This window comes from Onychomys torridus, chromosome 4 (genome assembly GCF_903995425.1).
Source record: "Onychomys torridus chromosome 4, mOncTor1.1, whole genome shotgun sequence".
Lineage (NCBI taxonomy): Eukaryota > Metazoa > Chordata > Mammalia > Rodentia > Cricetidae > Onychomys > Onychomys torridus.
Window position 1 is genome coordinate 124,885,974 of NC_050446.1, and position 18,607 is coordinate 124,904,580.

An 18,607-nucleotide genomic window follows, 5' to 3' on the forward strand; every position below is an offset into this window, starting at 1 on the left:
AATGCACATGCTTATGAGTACTTGTTACATGTCTTTGCACATGTACATGCACATGCATGTGTGTGTCTGAGCATGTGGAAGTCAGAAATCGATGTCAAGTATCCACCTTTATCAGTTTCCACCTTATTTTTTGAGACAGGCTTGGTGTTCGAACCTGGAGCTTGCCAGTTCAGTCAGACTGGCTGGCCAGTGAGTGAGGGGATCCACCAGTCTCCACCCACTGTAGCACCTGTGGATTTTTTACAGCGGTACTGGGGATCCACACGGGGTCCTTGTGTTTGCGTGGCCAGCGGGGCCATCTCCCCACCCACAGAGTGAGCAGTTGTTCCTACATCCGTCCCCTTGGTGGATACTGGTTGTCCTGTGGGCCGGACACTGCTTTGTTCTGGCCCTGTGGAGTTGACCTTTGCTCTAGCTTCCTTTCTGTGATCCTTTTGCTGTGATCAAACCTGACCATGAGCAACTTAGGGGAGAGAGGGTTTATGTTAGCTCACAGTCCCAGAGGATCCTCTCCATCGCTGTGCGGACCTCAGAATGACAGGAGCTTGAGACAGCTGGCTGCACCACACCCAGTCAGAAACATCACACCTCTGAGGGCCAGGGGGTACTGAGGAGCTGGAGTGAGCTATGGAAGCTTGTAAATGCAGCGCTGACGGGAATATGCACAGACACCCAGGATGCAGCCATGCATGTGCACACAACACACAAGTTCACCACACACTTGCACATACACACAAGTTTACCACACACACTTGTACATACACACGTTCACCACATACTTGTACACACACACACACACACACACACAAGTTCACCACACACTTGCACATACACACGTTCACCACACACTTGCACATACACTCACACACACACGTTCACCACACACTTGCACACACACAAGTTCACCACACACTTGCACACACACACACTTGCGCATACACACACAAGTTCACCACACACACACACTCACACACTCACACACACTTGCACATGTGTCCCCATTGAGACCGTTGTTCACTAACTGCTGTGATGCACACAGAGCCCCCTCTTCCTGCACCAGACAGAATCTTCTGGAGCTGCTGTACAGACAGAACAATGTTTCCCTCTCATCAAAAGGGCCAGTTTTCTCTCCCTTCTCACAAAGGAAAGGCCCAAGACGTCACCCCTGGAAGAAGCAGCTGGAAGGCATGGGGCTCCCAAGCTGTCCTGGTGATCCCATGCTCTGGGAAGGAGAGCAGAGTGGCCAGTGCCACCCTGTGCACAACAGAGCTAAAACCAGCCACCATGTGCCGATAGGCTCTTGGGCAACTGCCAAGTTCTCTTCCTGAAGCTCTCGATGTCGACGGTGGCCAGGCCCCAGGAGCATCTGTGGCAGGAGCGTCTTGAGCCTGTGACATTGTCGGTCTGTCGGGCTGGGCCTCAGCTTGCTGAAAGTCACAGCTTCTCTCAGAACTCACCTCCACTCTCGGTTGGCCAACTCCTTGCCTTCCCTGCAGCCAGCCAAGAGCAAGGGTGAAATTTGAACCCAGGACCTTCTACTTCATGTCAGGCTCAAACTCAAGTCATCACACCCAGCCTGAGGGTGCCACATGGGGAGGACAGCATCATACTTCCCGTGACTGTGATCCTGAGTGCCCATGCTGAGGGGAGGTGATGCCCACTGGCCCTGGTTCTATGTGGCCCAGCACATTCCAGCTCCTGTGTTCTCAGCCTGGCCTCCTTCATACTCTCTTTGGCCTAAGTACAGCAGACCGTACAAAGCAAACCCACCAATCCATCTCCAAAGGGATGAGCGGCCTCATTGTGCTTCCCTGGGGGTTCTGGGTAGAGAGCAGATAAATCAGTTCTACTTGTGAATACCTGGAAGACCTCCCTAGGGCCAAGCCTGACGGGTGGGCCTCCCTCTCCCACTTCAGTTAACCCCGAATGATCCCTGCAGCGACAGGGTGAACCTCCAGCCATGAGGAAAGAGCGTTGGTCACAGCATCCTCATGACAGTCACCCAAACTGTGCCCGTCACATGATTTGTCCTCCTCCTCCAGCCTGCACCAGCCCCACAAGGAGAGCACTGCAGGGGAAACTGAGGCACACAGAAGTCAAGCAGCTGACCCAGAAACCCAGGCTTGGGGAGTCCAGGGCAGAGCTCATGGGCTTCAGGCAGAGGCCAGCCCTCTGTCAGCCCCCCTTGACCTGCTGAGCACCTGGGAGCGTGTTTCCTGAGCCTGCCTGGTTCTCATTTCCTGAACAGTGCCAGGGAGAAGTGAGGCATGTCAAGCACTCTCAGTCTCCACAGCCCGGCTCTGCTTGTCTTCATGTTTAAATACAAGGGGTCCTGGGCCACCTTGTACCATCCATTCTGCTCTGGCCGGCAGAGCTAGGACAGGATCAAGGCTCTGGACCCAGACGCCAGGCACTTAGCTCTTGATTCTGAGGCTTCTTAACCATGGAGGCCTGGGCCGAGTTTTGTCACTGTCCCCATCTTCCTCCCCATGGGGCCCCTGTAGGACAATCACGAGCATCTGCTGAGGGGATATGTCCCACCCACAGATACCATGCCCAGCACACCCTGTGTCTCCTAGGCCCCAGCAGGACCCTGGATCTACCTCATTTGTTTACTGGGAAAAGAGGGTCCCCTTGGGCCCTTCAACTCATCCTTCTGGGCCTCAGCTATGGGGGACAGTAGAGCTGGAGCAAAGAGTGTGTGGTGATGGCAGGGCCCTCCTTGGAGGAAGAGCTAGGAGGGCCAGGCCTTGGGGAGTGCCCTGCCAGCCCTGTCAGCCCCCCTGTGGTGACCCTCACAGTCAGAAATCCATTCTTTCACATACTCAGTCACCATGTCCAGAGGGCCCTGGGAGAAACAGAGAAAGACAAATTCTTGGTGGAGACAGAGAAGTATGGTCACATAGCCTCAGTGACCTTGCTGACAAGGGGATGTGAGACAGATCTACAGAGAGGAGCCTCCAGATTCTTGGGATTGTCTACAGAGAGTAGCTTTGTGCAAAGGCCCTGAACTGAGGACAGAGTGGGGTTGGGGCATGAGGATTGCAGGGGAGAGTGCGCATGGCATTGTGGGTGGAGTTCTAAACTTCCACGGCAGTGGAGTATCCAGGAGTTTCTGAGCACGAGAAGGTCATGATGATGTAGTCACTGGCTCCACATAGGGGGAATGGTGGGGCTGGAAGAACATGAGGATTCTGGAATGTTCCAGGCAAGCCATGATGGTGACTGGCTGGGGGTTGGCAGAGGAGATGGGAAGGAGTGGCCAGGTTATGGTCAGAGCAGGAGGGAAGGGGGCCTGAGAGAGAAAACAGGCTCCTCAGAAGCCTCCAGAGAGCAAAGAACCTTCCAGAATTTCCCCAGCACAGCATTTTATTGGTCAAAGTGGTTCAGTCTCCACCAGCCACTGACAAAGGGGGAGGACTCTGTGACTGGCTTCTGTCTCTGGGTGAGACCACTGTGGAAAGACTTTGGGGGTCCCAGAGAAACTGAACTGCGGATGTGCAGATGGGAGAGATGGCTCTTTATATCCAGGGCATGCTGGAAGGCACCATCCGTTCTGGGGGATGACCTCCCTCCCCTCATCTCAGCCCTTCTGGGATACTCTCACAGAGCCACCCAAAGGCAGTCTCTTAGTGGATCCCAGATCCAATCAAGTTGATCCTAAGATTAAAAATCACTCACCATATGAGGTGTGCAAGGCAGAGATCAAAATAACAACAACACCCCTTTGTGATTTTTTTGAGACAGGATTTCTCTGTGTAGCCTTGGCTTTCCCAGAACATGCTTTGTAGACCAGGCTGGCCTTGAACTCAAAGAGATGGGCCTGCCTCTGCCTCCTGGGTGCTGAGATTAAAGGTATTCACTACCACACCGCCCCCCCCCCTCCAAAAAAAGCCACTTTCTTTTGCAAAGTGACCCACTTAATTCTTTCTTCCATTTTCCTCTCTGCTGGTTCTGGTTCAAGGATTAAAGCCAGCTTCTCCCATGGCATATCTGGAAGAGAGTCCATGAAACCCAATGGTTTGAGCACCTCCCGTTTGTCATATGTAATGCCCCTGCCTCTGACTTGGAGCTGCACCAAGTATTTATCAATGTGCCATTCAAGCTCATGTGACCATCTGTCCCTTGAGACAGCCGAACTCATTTTTTTCCTCTGTAGGGTGGGGCCTTGCAGGGGTGGCAAGTGTCCTTCAAGCCACTGAGCAGAATGCCTGACACATAGTGTCTGTGTATGATTCTGAATGTTACAACTGGTCCTTCCAATTAGTTGGACAGTTGGGTTGACTAGAGAGTGACAGTTTCTCTGAGAGACTGGCTGGGTCTCCCCTCACATGTGGAGGACAGTGCAGAGAGAGACAGGGACATACTGGACCACATACATGCCACGTGGGGAATCTCTACCTTCCAGTCATTTCCCTGTTCCCTGCTGTGGATATCACTCTGTATAAATAAAATGGTGTTTGGCCAGAGGCCAGGCAGGAAGTATAGGCGGGACAAGAGAGAAGAGAATTCTGGGAAGTAAAGGCTGGGTAGAGAGATACTGCCAGCCAGCCGCCATGACAAGGAGGATGTAAGGTACTGGTAAGCCACGAGCCACGCGGCAAAGTATAGATTAATAGAAATGGGTTAATTTAAGATAGAAGAAGTAGATAACAAGAAGCCTGCCACAGCCATACAGTTTGTAAACAATGTAAGTTTCTGTGTGTTTACTTGGTTGGGTCTGAGTGACTGTGGGCCTGGCAGGTTAGAGAGATTTGTCCTGACTGTGGGCCAGGCAGAAAAACTCTAACTACAGTTCCCCACTTCCCCAATGCCTGCCTCTAATACTGGAGCAGCCAGGGACCCTGACTCAAGACAGCCTGGCCCACACCGCCACCTGGTGGCCACAGTTCTGAGTGATTCCAGCAGGAGTGGGCATTGGAGAAGACAGTGTGTGTTAGCCGTCACACCCCTCACAAGCACCTCTATAGTCGACAAAGGTCCTTGTGTTCTCATAGACACAGACAGAAGAAAGATGGAGGGCAGAGGAGAGAAGAGAACAGAAAACAGAATCGTGCCCAAAGACCCGCCACAGGGCAAAGAAAACCAGAAAAGGCAAAAATAATGACAAAAAGAGACCCAAAGGGGAAACATGTAGAGGAACCAGTGAAAAATGCTTATATGGAGTTCAGCCAAGCAGCAGATCTCCTTGTCCAAACAATATCATCCGCACCTTCATGCTGGCGCTGTCCCCAACACAGGCACCCAGGGCGAGCTAGGCTCTGTGTCTGAAATCCCTAGGAGGGACCCATTAGGCAACTGTAACCTCTGGGCAGTCCACGGTCCTTGGTGCCCCCTGCTGGACAGGCTGGGCTCTACATGCCTTCAGAAAGTTACTTCAGGGCCAGGCTGTCCTGAGGGCAGTGTGGCATCTACATTGTTTAAAAATGGGACCCGAGCCTCTGAGAGAGGCGGTGACATCCCTCCCAGCAAGCACAGGGGCTGCCAGGTCAGAGGGATAGGGGGACAGGGAAGAGTGTTGACCTCTAAGTGTGGTGATATTGTATTCCCCAAAATATTGTGCACTCTAATAAACTTATCTGGGGCCAGAGAACAGAGCATCCCCTAGATATAGAGGCCAGAAAATGGTGGCACACATGCCTTTAATCCTAGCATTGCAGAGGCAGAGATCCTTCTGGATCTCTGTGAGTTCAAAGCCACACTGGAAACAGCCAGGCCTGGTAACTCACGCCTTTTATCCCAGGAAGTGATGGCAGAAAGCAGAAAGGTATTTAAGGTGTGAGGACCAGGAACTAGAGCCTGGTTAAGCTTTTAGGCTTTTGAGCAGCACAGTTCAGCTGAGAGGCATCCAGTCTGAGGAAACAGGATCAGCTGAGGAATTGGCAAGGTGAGGTGGCTGTGGCTTGTGCTTCTCTGATCTTCCAGCATTCACCCCAATACCTGGCTCCAGGTATGTTTTTTATTAATAAGAACTCTAAGATTCGTGCTACATCTAAGGTCATAGGACAGGCCCTCCCAGCCTGCTGAAAGCCCCACAAGACAGAAAGGCAGGCAGCTGCACCCAGCCACGTCAGGTGTGCCATTTATGTTCCTGGCTGGCTCTTCCCATCAGATCCAGGAGTGGGTGTGACTGGCTCAAAGTCACACACACTCTGGTCTCCCTGTCTCACTTCTGGTCTTTGGAAACTGGACCTGAGAAGCACGGGACCCAGTGGCCTTCAGAGTAGACCAAGGACAGGTGGAGAGTCCGAGGGACTCTTAAATGAGAAATGGACAGAGGAGAACAGTTTCCAATGTGTGGGAAGTGAGGGAAGAAAGGGAAAGAGAAGAGGAGGAAGAAAGGAAAAACAGAGGAAGGGGGAGGGGAGGAGGGGGCATTCAGGCCTGGCCAAGGCCTGCAAAGAGTGACTGGCTTGGCTGGGCCTACAAATCCTGGCAACTCATGAAGACCCCCTCAGCCTAAGCAGATAAAATACCCACAAGCAATGTGGGACCCACCTAGGCCCAGGCCTGTGTGCAGCAGGAATGTTCTGGTTGGCTTATGTGGACTCTGTTGTGACTGGCATGTTTGTAGCCAGCTTGGCCACACTGCCTCACTGCATTTTTTTTTTTAAAGATTTATTTGTATGAGTGTCTTGCCTGCAATGTACATCTGTGTACCACATGTGTGCCTCGTGTCCACAGAGGCCAAAGAGGGTGTCAGATCCCCTAGAACTGGAGTTACAGATTATTGGTGAAATTATTAAGGCCATTCCACGTAGTTAAAAGGGAGGTTTATTTTGTGGGGTAACTTACAAATGAAGGGGTAGGTTGCAGGGTCTGGCAAAGGTATGGCGCAGTCCGGCGGTGTTCTCTGGAGAGCTCTGCTCCATCTACCTCCAGTGTCCAGGGTCCCAGAAGCAAGAAGGACCTCCTCTCGATCCTGGGTCTTCCGCTCCCTCCTCTGCCCCACCTTGTGGGCATGACCATTACCGAAGGCTCAATGGGGGGTGGAACTTCCAGGCCAAGGCTGGGATGGCTACCCACTACAACAGATGGTTGGGAGCTGTCCCGGGGGGTGCTCTGGAAGAGCAGTCAGTGCTCATTGCTAAGCATTATCTCCTTCTGGGGTCTTTGATGTAGTTGAAGACCAAATAGTTATAATTTTATAAAAGATGAATTAGACATGAAACTTTAGACTCACAAATATAGGATAGATGATAGAATATTTTCTTTAAATTTGCCAAATAAAAATAGACTAGATATTGTAACTGTAATTCTTGCTTAGTAACTATTCCATTATATGTAATTTTACTATGTTAAAATTAAAACCTTCTCCTTTTGATTAGACAGAAAAGGGGAAGTGCTGTGGGATGTCTTTCTGTATGCTGTGAATGTGTTGTTCCCATTGGCTAATAAATAAAGCTGCATTGGCCTATGGCAGGGCAGGATGGAGGGGGAAGGGGGGATCCAAGAGAGACAGTGAGAGAAGAAAGAAGTCGGGGAGACGCCAGCCTGCTGCCGAAGGAGCAACAAGATGCCAGCAGACCAGTAATGCCACAGCCACGTGGCAACATATAGATTAGTAGAAATGGGTTAACTTCTAAGAGCTAAATAGCAAGAAGCCTGACTCATAGGCCATATAATTTACAATTAATAGTAGGCCTAAGTGATTATTTTATAAGCAGCTGCAGGACCAAGGGGCCAGGTAGGATACAGGGAAACTTCCACCTACACTAAGCCATCTCTCCAGGCCATAAGTGAGGACCTTAAACTCCACTTTTGCTCAGATCCAATGTCTCAGATACTGGGACAGATAAAAAGTTCATCGATACTCTGTGGACTTGCTCTGACCCATGGAAAACACCCAGGACAGGGAAGGAAACTTCTAGAAAAACACCAATTACATTTCTCTACTGTCAACAATGAATTCAAGAGCCTAGACTCCAAAGGAAGGTTGGAATGCAATATAAAACCCGTTATTTGTTGCACAGCAGCTGTCTCCGTTCCTTAGGAGGGAACTGATGCACAGTGGTTCATGTTGTTGGCTCAAGGCCACTGACCTCCAGAATCCAATTGTCTTGGGTTAGTTGTCTGAGCTGGACCCCATCCCACGCCACTCACCACCAAATAAGCAGAACCACACCTTTTTTGTATTATATATTGACTTTTAATAATAATAAAAAAATCTATCATGAATTTAACGAAAAGAATCTGTACATTTAAAATAAGCCAGGCATGAAGCCCTGGCCCTCGGGGTCCTTCCTCATCCCCCTCAACAGGGTTAACATGGGGCCTCGATTCTCTGGACAAACAAAACACATCAACAAAGCTGACTCTGCAGCAAGAGAAACGTGGTTCCTGGGACCCAGGAGACCACACTCCCCACCCCAGCCTCACAGCCAGCCAGAGGAGACAGGATCCTCTCCCTCCTCCATGCTAGCACTTCTCTCTAGATGTCCAGAAGTTGGGGAGCAGACAAACAGCCCCTATCCAGAAGGTAGACAGCAGGTCCCTAACTCTGGTTCTCCGAGGAGTCCCAAATGCCCTGCTCTGAGGTGAAAATGATGGCCCGGCCCAGCCTGAAGCCAGCGCTCGGCCTGGCCACCTCTCAAGCCCAACACGGGCCAGATGCTGGGGTGCCGAGGCGGGGGAAGGAAGCAGTGGACCCTGTGAGCCACATCTCACGACTTTAAGATTTTAAAATGGAAATAACAACATCTTAAACTTTTTCAATAATTTAGTTTCTTTTGTGTTTTGTTTTTTAGTAGAACTGAATAAAGTTGCTGATACTATTTTATGTTGGTCCCATTAGGCAATATACTTTTCTCTGAAATTTAAAGTGTCAAAGACATAATCATAAAACTCAGGGAAAGGAGAAACTCTTGACATCACTAACAATAACAATAAGAAAAAAAATACAAAATATAAACCACAGAGTTGTTGCGCCATATAAATTAACATCAGAGCCAATCTGGTGCCCAGAGCTGGCAGCTCAAATTCCGATGGTGGTGGGTCATGTTGGAAGCCAGCAAGGCTCTCAAGTGTCCACGAGGTGACGGCTGCTCTGCCCAGTGTCCTCTCCTGGCAGAGGCTAGGCTGTCTCGAGTCTGCTGAGCAGGTTAGTAAGGGGTGGGGGGCATGTCCAGAAGCTTCAGCCAGGACAGGAAACAGGCACCGTCTCCAGGAATGTGGACCTGGGAGGAAGCCCAGGTTCAAAGTGCAGCTTTGCCATCTGAGGAGCTGGTCTGCAGGCCTCCAGCTACCGGACCCTGTGACCTTTCCCTGTGTAGGGGACTTGGGTGAGTGTAAGCATCTAGGCCCCAGCTACATTCATGAGCTCTGGGGGCCCTAGCAGCCCTCAGGCTTTAGGCAGAAGTATGGAGAGCCTGCCAGCCCAGGGGTGATCAGCCAGTCCGTGTGTGCACAGAGGCTTGTCCTGGACGTGACAGCAGGGTCAGCTGGTCTCACACAGCTGTGGCAGAAGCCTCAGGTCACCTGTGGCCCCTCCATGTCCTCTCACATCGCAGCTGCAGAGGCAGTGGCCGAGCAGGGTGCATGTCGGTGTTCAGAGGTCTCCATCCACTGGAGGCTGGCAGAGGCGGTAGAGGCTGGCAGGTGGAGGCAGAGAGCATGAGGAAGGGCCCAGTGGCCGCCACATGTGGCTACTTCCCCTTTATCTACCAGGACAAGTAATTCACACCCAAAAAAATTCAGAGAGTGATAGATAAGTACTGAAGCTGCCCTGGTCCCTGTGTCCCCTTCTCAAAGACAGATGCTGTCCCTCTAGAGCAGTGATTCTCAACTTGTGGGTCGTGACCCCTTTGGGAGTCACATATTAGATATTTACAATTGCAATTCAGAACAGTAACAAAATTATAGTTACAAAGTAGCAATGAAGATAATTTTATGGATGGGGTCATCACAACATGAAGTGTATTAAGGATTACAACATTAGAAGGTTGAGAACCACTATTCTAGAGGCAGGCAAGGTGTTTCCAAATGGCACGTGTATTTGGATGCTTATAGGGTACAGACACTGGACAATAAGCTTCTCGCCATCTCACAGATCTGGGGTCTGTCTGCTTGTTGCCTGATGGCCCCTTGGTTTAGGGAGGGTTGCAGAACAGGGACACTGAGGTATGCCTTCGGTGAAGGTGTGCTGGGCTTTAAGGAGAGGCAGCCGTGGGCAGGGATGATTACAGGGGCAGGGAGGCCAGACAGGAGGTCACTGTGGTGACCTGGACAATGACACAGTGGTGAAGAGTTAAATGTCTAGGCCTACACCATTCCAGCTCTTGCTGTGTGGCCTCCTACCAGATACTGAACATCTCTGGGCCTCTGTGTGCTCGCCTGCTGATGGGCATCGGATTTACAAGAGGGTGGACGGCACTGTTCCTGAACAGGCCAGGTGCCATAAAAGCATGAAGATGAGCTGGGAGCAAGAAAACATGGCAGGCGAAAGGACATGAACGGGCCTCAGGGGAGACAATAGTACACCAAGGCCCTGATCAGAACCACATTGGGGTTCCATGGGTCACTCTCACTAAGAGACACTGTCTGAGCCACTATTTCAAGACAAGGAGTTATTCAGAACTCCTGGGCAGCCACTGGTGGCAGAGCTGGCAGGGACTAAAGAGTCACGACCCCTTGGGGGTGGGGCACAGGAGCGGGCTGCTGAAGATGACAGTAGTCTGTGGCCACAGGACCGGCAGAGCCACCATGAGGGGTCGGGGAGGGAGCCCAACAGTTGCTCAGAGGCTGGGTAGCAGGTGAGGCCATGATTGCGGCCTTCCGAGTTACCACAGTGAGAAGGGGCCCAATGGAACAGTGGGGCTCTGTTTGGGGTGAGACCTGGAGCCTTATGCCAGCCAAGCAGGCCTTGGCCTTCCTGGGAAGAGGATAGGGGCTGGAGAGGGTGGGTGGCCACTCACCGTGGTGCACCTTGAGGCATTGGGTCCTTGATTCGAAGGTTTTTGGCCAAAATCTCCACTCGGGGACCCTAGAAGGAAAACTGCTGTCAGGCCTGGGCCCTTGGAGCTTGGGGCCCAGGGGGAAGCAGGGAGCAGGGTGGGGCAATAAACATGAACAGCTCTGAATAGCTGAGATGGAGCAAGGTAGCTGGGGCTGAGGAGGACCGGTCCCAAGATGAACCACATGCCACGGGGCTGAGCTCAGGATCCTTGGCCACAATGCCCTCTGGGGGTGGCCTTACCTGCTTGCGCATGATGTCTGTGGCCTGCATGACACACTTGGGCAGCAGCCCGTGACTCCGTGCCAGGATGGCTGCCTGTTCCAGAGACACACTCAGGGTGCTCCTGCAGTGTGTGAAGGAAGAGGTGAGGTAATGACCACTTCCTAGTGTCCACCACTCTCTGTCCACCCTTCCTGTCCACCACGGCGTCCCTTCCTCCCACTACATCCCCAGGTGCACACTGCCTCACAGGGAGGTTCCTGGATCCTCCCATCCAGTCCCCCTGGCAGCCATCACCTCTCATCCCCTCAATGCATGCTATCCACACCCCCTAAGGCAGTACCACAAACCAGGGGCTCCTGGAGCTTCTGCAAGAGCCCAGGTAGAGGCTGCTGCAAATACTTGACTGAGGGAGGCCCTTGGAGGCTCTCTTAGGGGTCAGAGAGGAGACAGAGGTGTGTGCCTTATGTCTGCTCCTGAGACCGGGCTGGGAGACAGACCTTTTGGATCCTCAATCTTCTCTATCCAGTCTCCCTGAGCCCTGTACCTCAGTTTCCCTAATTCTAACACATCAGGCTTCCCCTGAGACAGTGTGCCATACCCTGCACTGTAAGACACTCAGCAGTTTCTCTGGCCTCCACCTGCTGTTTACCCCACTCCGTTCCTCCCCACAGTCAAAAGGACCACAAATGTCTCCAGAAGAGCAAAATCACCCCAGTTGAGAACTCTGGGATAGCTTCACACTGGCTTCATAGTTACAAGGAGACAGCAGTTCCCCTGGACAATGGCAAGACGACCCACTCATGGTGAGTATCTCCCCTCTGAGTGGGCGGGAATCAGAACAGTGCACAACCCTCCCAGGCTCCCTGACCTCAGTCACTACATTCACCAACAGGTAAGCCAAGGCCCATAATACGGGCACAGAAGCACCCAGAATCCAGCCCTCCTACCTCTGTGTGTGAGCCCCCAAATATCCAGAGCCTACCCAGCACCCCCCCCCCCCCCCCCGCCTTGGCTCAGGCTCACCGCTGCATGCCGGTGCCACACATAGTGATCTGACATGCCCCCAGGCGGTAGCAGAGCTCCGAGGAAATGGGGATGAGACCAGCACCTAGGCTCCCAGCAGTACCAGCTTTGGGGTGCACGAAGGACTTCATGAGACGATAGAGTTCATCCAGGGCATTGATGGGACGTATTAGCTGCAGGAGATGTCACAGGTGTCCAGGAAGCCCACAGCCCCGAGACTTTCACCGGCCTTCCCTGTCATCCTTGTAATCCAGCTGTTACACAGCTGTCTCCCCCGTGTTGCCTTTGGAGCTCAAGAACCATCTGTAGCTCCCACTGCCCTTAAGTTGGTGTTTAGGGTTTACTGTTTCAATTCTGACTTTCCAAGGTGGCTCTTCCCCTGCCAAGTCTAAGTTGGTAAACTCTTTTGTGCTCCCTAAACCTGTCACAACTAGCTCAAGTGGCCTCTCCAGAGGACAAGCCTTTTCTTAGGCCCAGTCTTCCTCAACCATGTGCATTAGGATGCTCTGGTCTGGAGCCAACAGACTACAAATTCCCCAGAGATGGTGTCCACGCCCCTCAGAGCCCCAAGACCAGTTCCTCACAATCTGTTCTAAGTTCAAGGCCTACCTGGGCCTGGGGAACCTGGCCAGAGGGATGCATTGTGGGTGAGAGGCAGAAACCACTCAGGCCCACCATGATGCAATGGAACTGACCCTCAGCTAGATCTCGGACCATTCCAGTTCTCTGCTGGCTTCTCTACACGGAAGCCTCTATTTCATCGTTGTCCTTAGACGGGGGACCAACAAGGCGCTAAACTGGTGAGAACAGACATGACACTTGCTCTCCCCAAAAGGCCAAGAAGCGACAAAGCCTCCCGTTTTAATGGAGAATTTTTGATTTCTACATGCCTGGCAACAAGCTGAAGCAAAAGGAATACTGTGTGAATCCACACTTGGCCTGACAGTCTCAGCTCAAGAAATATGACAAAGTGCTCATGAGAGAGCCCCCAAGCAAGAGGCCAACAAGAGCATGTCACCCAAGGAAGTCCTAGGACAGCGGTTCCCAACCTTCCTAATGCTGTGACCCTTTAATACAGTTCTTCATGTTGAGCTGACCCCAACCATAAAGTTATTTTTGTTGCTATTTCGTAACTGTAATTTTGCTACTGATATGAACCAGCATGCAAATATCTTTAGGTCTTTAGGTGACCCCTGTGAAAGGATCATTTGACCCCAAAGGGTTGTGACCCACAGGTTGAGAACCTCTGTCCTGGGCAATGGAAGCAAGCTGGCAGGGGCTGTGGGGTTTGGGGGGGCTTCTGAGTCTGATTCTGTTCAGGGCTGACTCAGCCTGGAGTGACCCTGCCCCGAGTGTCCCCACCCTGCCCAAGCTTCTAGGAACAGCAGCACACCTGGTCGATCTTCACAGCTGTGGTGCCGGTATCTGTGGGGAGGTTGGACCTTTCCAGGTAGAATGCCCTGAAGGAAACAGACGGACGGGGCTAAGGATCACATGTGGGCGCACACACACACTCTGGCCATGCCCAGCCCCGGGTCCAGCCCTCCGGCTACAGCCCTGCGTCTTCCCCGGGCTCTCAGAAGGAAGTGACTGCAGGCTGTATGTACCAACTGTCACCTCCAGGTGGAAGCAAGAAAGGTTCTCTGGCTTCAATGCCACCTCTGCCTGACTGCCCTGGACAACTTTCTCATCCCTGGTTTCTCCTTTCTGAACATCTTCAACTGGCACAAAACTGCTCCGGGTTTACAAGCCTGTGTTTTCTCTCTCCCCCTCTCAGTCCTTCTAGATGGGCCAACCAGACAGCACTGGCCCTTTTAACCAGAGTCCTTGTCATCTGCCGTACACAGCAAAAGAGCCACAAAGGATTTAGGAAGAAATTGTCTTGGCTGTGTGTGAATAAAACTTTATTTATACACAAGGGATGGGCTGCATTTGGCAGCCCAGCCTTGACAGAACACGTGTTCATAAAGAACAGGACTGCTTCCCAAGTGCCAGGGCAGTGCAGGGCCCACAGAAAGTCTCCATGAGCACTCGGAGCAAAGGATGGCTAATCAGACAGACACAGGATAGACAGATGGCAGCAACAATTAAGTTGTAAATTGTGCCTGGGTCTTATTGCCTAGCAAATGCATGGAAGCTTCATTTTCCAATTTGCAAATGGTCATAGGGGACCTGGGAAGAGAATGTCCCCTCCAGGGAAACCCAGGTCCCCCATTCCCTGCCTCTTGATATTGCAGAGAGGGCTATGAGACAGAACTCAAGAAGGGCCATGGTTGGGAGTCTGGTATGGGGTCTGGGGAAGGTGAGATTGTGGGTGTGTTGGGGTGTGGCTGTGGGAGTGGCTGGAGTCAGATCTTAGCTGCTTTCCTGGACAAAGTTCTGTCTCCTGCCCTCTCTACTTCTCTCAGGAAGTTCTCCTCAGAGCAGGACCCAGTGCTAGGAGCCCAAGGATCCCCTTAGCAACCCTTCCTGCATAGGGAGGAATAGACCAAAGAGACTAGGCTCATCTGGCTGTTTGACCTGGGGCAGGATGTATGGGCCTCAGCATACTCAGTTGTACAATGGGTTAGCAGCAGCCTCTGTGCAGTGCTATATGTGTTCCACAGGGAGTTAGCCTTGCCCATGGCTTGGCAGGATGTGTCCTCCTCCGCAGGCTCCCTTCCCAGGCCCCCACCGCCACCTCCCACCCCCCACGCTCCCACGCCCATCCCCGCCAGCCTGCAGCAGCTACCTGAGCTTTCTGTAGTACTGCTGCACCTTCTCCAGGGACTGAGCGTTGATCTCCTGCTGCAGGTCTTCTGTAGCCTGACTGCCAGGGGGCGGTGGCCCTTCCACGTTCTCCAGAGCTATGAGGGAAGGCAAGGCAGAGTAGGTGCCCTGGGGTGCTCAGTGGCCTTGCCCGCCTCCCTCCCCAGGACCCCAGGCTGGCCGCTCACCTTTTGTGAAGAGCACAGTGTGCAGCCTGAGGCTGGCCCCGCCCTCCAAGCGAGAGGGCAGCCTGGAGAAGTGGAAGCCATCGAGGTAGAAGACTACCTTCAGGGCCTGCCTGCTGCCCTCGATGTGGTAGAAGACGCTGGTGTCTGTGGAGTGAGGCAAAGCGGGCTGGCTCACTAAAGAGGCCAGAGGGGAGGCTGGGCATAGCTGCACCAGAGCAGCATAGGCCTCCTTCCCCAGGGGCCAGAATGGCACTCAAGAGGGCTAACCTTATACCTCCAGCACTCTTGGCTCAAAGGGATAGCCTTAGACCCTCCAGTCTTCCCAGCCTCAGGGTGGCATGTTGGGACTTCTATGTTTCCACAGAATGACATCTGAGGCCTCCTTACCCCAACGTCCCAGAGAGGCAGCCTCAATCTCCCTCACCATGCTTAGCTTTGAGCAGCCCCACATGGCCTCCAGAGCAGCCTGGGATGCCACTCCCTTCACCTGTTTCCACAGGCCCTGCTTCCCCACTGATTTCCTCGTGGCTCTGACACTGACTCTCCCCAACCCTGTCATGTGACTCCCTTGCCTGGAAGTTACTCAGAGCTCCTCTACCTGGCAAAAGCTGTTCAAAAATGAGTCTTGTAGCTTATCAGCAGCCATAAGGAAGATATGGCTGACGAGATGTGACTCAGAGCCTGTACCTATCCAATGCAGGCATCACTAATCAATCACCACTTCTCCCTGAGCCCAGCCTCCAAGACAGGTAGCTGCTGTCAACTAAAGACTTCCCAAGGTACTTTGCTGTAGCAACAAGAGAAGCAGCTAACACACCCCTCCTTTTCCACGTGCTCCCCAAAGGCTGACTCTGAGACGCACGTGAGGTTTGAAGCACTGGAAACTGGTCAACTTGAGCTGCTAGCCTGGCAGCAGAAGAGAGCCAGGGCGCCTCTGAGCAGCCTGACTCTCAGGGCAGGAAGGGAGAGCTCACTCACTGGCCACAGACGTCTCATCCAGCTGCTTAAAGGAGAAGGTGACATTGTCCAGCTCTGACAGAGTTACCCAGATGTCCTCCAGCATGGTCCGTTCCTCCTTCTGCAGGGAGAGGATATGGTGAGGGTTCAGATGCCACCCTGTCCTGGGCCTCCATGAAGATGCCATGCTTCTCACCTATGAGGCTAGCTGGGCTGTGGATGTCCTGAGTGTGACTCTGTGTGTGACATCATGTGACATCCATCCCACCGCCTGTCCTGTGCCCCATCTGGGTCAGAACTCATCTCTACTCTGATTCGCTGTGTGGCTCCAGTAAAGCCACACCAAGCACCATCCGAAACCCAGCTAACTCCATGAACACCTGCACTTCCTTTCTTGACCTCTCAGACCTGCTCTGCCCACCTTCCTCAAGGCTTTCCGTATCCTGGTCCCCTAACTCCACCAAGCAGCATGACCAGGCCTGACAGGCCAGGACACAGTCGGCCTCCCTCCAGCCTCCCAGCCAACACCCACTTCCAGTCACTTCTCAGCAGGCCAGTTTTCACCAGGCCATCCCAGAGGGTTCTTTCTCCATCCAGCCTCCCTCCCCCACCCCCAGAGTCACACGCTTCCTTTTAAAACTTAGCCCAGGCTACATAAGTCCCCTGCCCTGCAGCTTCTGAGCTGCCTTTTACCTGCAGACCACCCAACCAAGCTTGCTTACCCAGCCCCCTGCCTGCTCCCTCTGGCCACACAGGCCCCTGCTCAGGGCCTTTGCACATGCTGTTCCTTCCACGTGTTCTTCCTCAGCCCATCATTCTGGCTGGCAGAGGCCAGAGCTCAAAAGCTGCCTCCCCAGAAAGTCTGGCTTTGACCATTCCCTTCAGAGGGAAATCCCAAGGCCTTGTGGCTTTTCCGAGTTCCCTCCCTGCTTGATGTCTTCCCCTCTCCTCTCAGTCTACTGCTAGGAAGTGAGCTCAGTGCTGGTGACATCATCCAAAGAGCTGGGTCTCCTGTTCCACCCTGAGAGGAGTTCAGTGAGGGCCGGTATGGGGTGAGGGTGGGGGGCGCTTTCTGGGCCAGAGGCAGATCCTGGAGACCAGAAGCACTGCTCAGCAGGAGCCAGCAGGGGGCGATCCGAGGCTGCACTGGCCACCCATGGTAGTCTCTGGAGCCACTGGTACTGAAGCTGCTGTGGGATGTTAAGCCAGCACCTCTGCCCACTACACATGTACTAGACGCAAGTAACATTCCCTCCCCTCTGGACTCCATCTGTCCCAAGGCGCCTGCTTGTGGCTCAGAGCCATGGGTGGGTGCTATTTCTTTGTCTGTCTGCCTCCCTTCCTCAGGACACCACAGAACAGTGGTTCTCACCCTTCCAAATGCACACAGTTCTTTGTGTGGTGGTGACCCCCAACCATAAAGTTATTTTTGCGGCTACTTCATAACTGCAGTTTTGCTACTGTTATGAATCGTAATGTAAATATTTTTGGAGACAGAAATTTGTCAGGGGGGTTGCAACCCACAGGTTGAGAACCACTGCCACAGAGCATAGAGGCTATTGTTCATTCACACACTCCCGACTCTAGCAGTAAACGCTCAGGAAATCACTACCACAAGCAGCCCTGGATAAACAGGAGCTGAGAGAACCTGTAATAGTGTACCTCCCATGCTGCCTGCCACGCAGCCCAGCCACTTACCACGGTGGCTGGTGCCAGCAGAGACTGCCAGTGCAGCAGGACGCCAGTGGCTGCCACCTGCTCCAGCCACTTACGGCTGGCATCTCGGCTGCTCTCTTCATACTCGCCATTGTTGTTGTACCGGTAGTCAAGGGCGGCCAGGAGCTGCTCTGAGAAGGTGCACACAGCGGCCACCAGGGCCTGACAGAAGACAGCGTCCCGGCGCAGCTGCAGCTCTGTGTCTGCGGGAGATGCAGGAGCCTCTGGGTGAATGGTCCTGTGCCAGCAGCACCTCCAACCTCAACCCCGACGCTCAGGACCTGCCACACCCACAAGCGGCCAGTGGAGAATTTTAAATGCACAATTCAGACACCAAAAGCCAGTTTCCCGAAAATAAACTCTTCAAAAGCAGACAGATTCACTCTGAATCTCACTATCCCACTGCCCAATTATCTGCTCCCTGAAGAAACACCCATGTAGTCCTTCCCAAGGCCATGTCCAAACCCTGCCCCATCTGTCCTGCCACTAGCCACGGGCCCTCTCAGCCTTGGCCACATGAACACTAGCAGTCTAAGCTGCACATTCAAGACCAGTCCCAAGAATGCTCTCCCCATGCCTCACCTCCCAGGCCCTGCCCTCAACTGGCATGACAGATGCATGGAGATCCTGGGCAATACCAAGCAGTTGGTCACTTGGGTGAGAAAAGGCATATATGGAACATGGACACACACACACACACACACACACACACACACACACACACACACACTCGTGGCCTCCTGTAGCCCCATCCTCCACTCTTCCAGGGCTAGGCTCTATTGACTAAGGGCCTACCTTT

At 52.9% G+C, this 18,607-nt stretch overlaps 1 protein-coding gene across 1 annotated transcript in view; it reads right to left on the bottom strand.

The window, feature by feature from the left end:
- Nucleotides 1-8,127: 8,127 nt before the first annotated feature.
- The window catches only part of Prex1 (phosphatidylinositol-3,4,5-trisphosphate dependent Rac exchange factor 1), a 153,022-nt gene continuing 142,542 nt past the window's right edge, over nt 8,128-18,607 (bottom strand). Inside the window, exons 32-40 of the mRNA XM_036183655.1 lie at nt 17,791-18,011; nt 16,114-16,213; nt 15,136-15,279; nt 14,931-15,045; nt 13,593-13,659; nt 12,200-12,372; nt 11,195-11,297; nt 10,914-10,981; nt 8,128-9,590 (exon numbers count right to left, since the gene is read on the bottom strand). Coding sequence (XP_036039548.1) covers nt 9,548-9,590; nt 10,914-10,981; nt 11,195-11,297; nt 12,200-12,372; nt 13,593-13,659; nt 14,931-15,045; nt 15,136-15,279; nt 16,114-16,213; nt 17,791-18,011 — 1,034 coding nt within the window. The 3' untranslated portion in view covers nt 8,128-9,547. The remainder of the gene's footprint in view (nt 9,591-10,913; nt 10,982-11,194; nt 11,298-12,199; nt 12,373-13,592; nt 13,660-14,930; nt 15,046-15,135; nt 15,280-16,113; nt 16,214-17,790; nt 18,012-18,607) is intronic.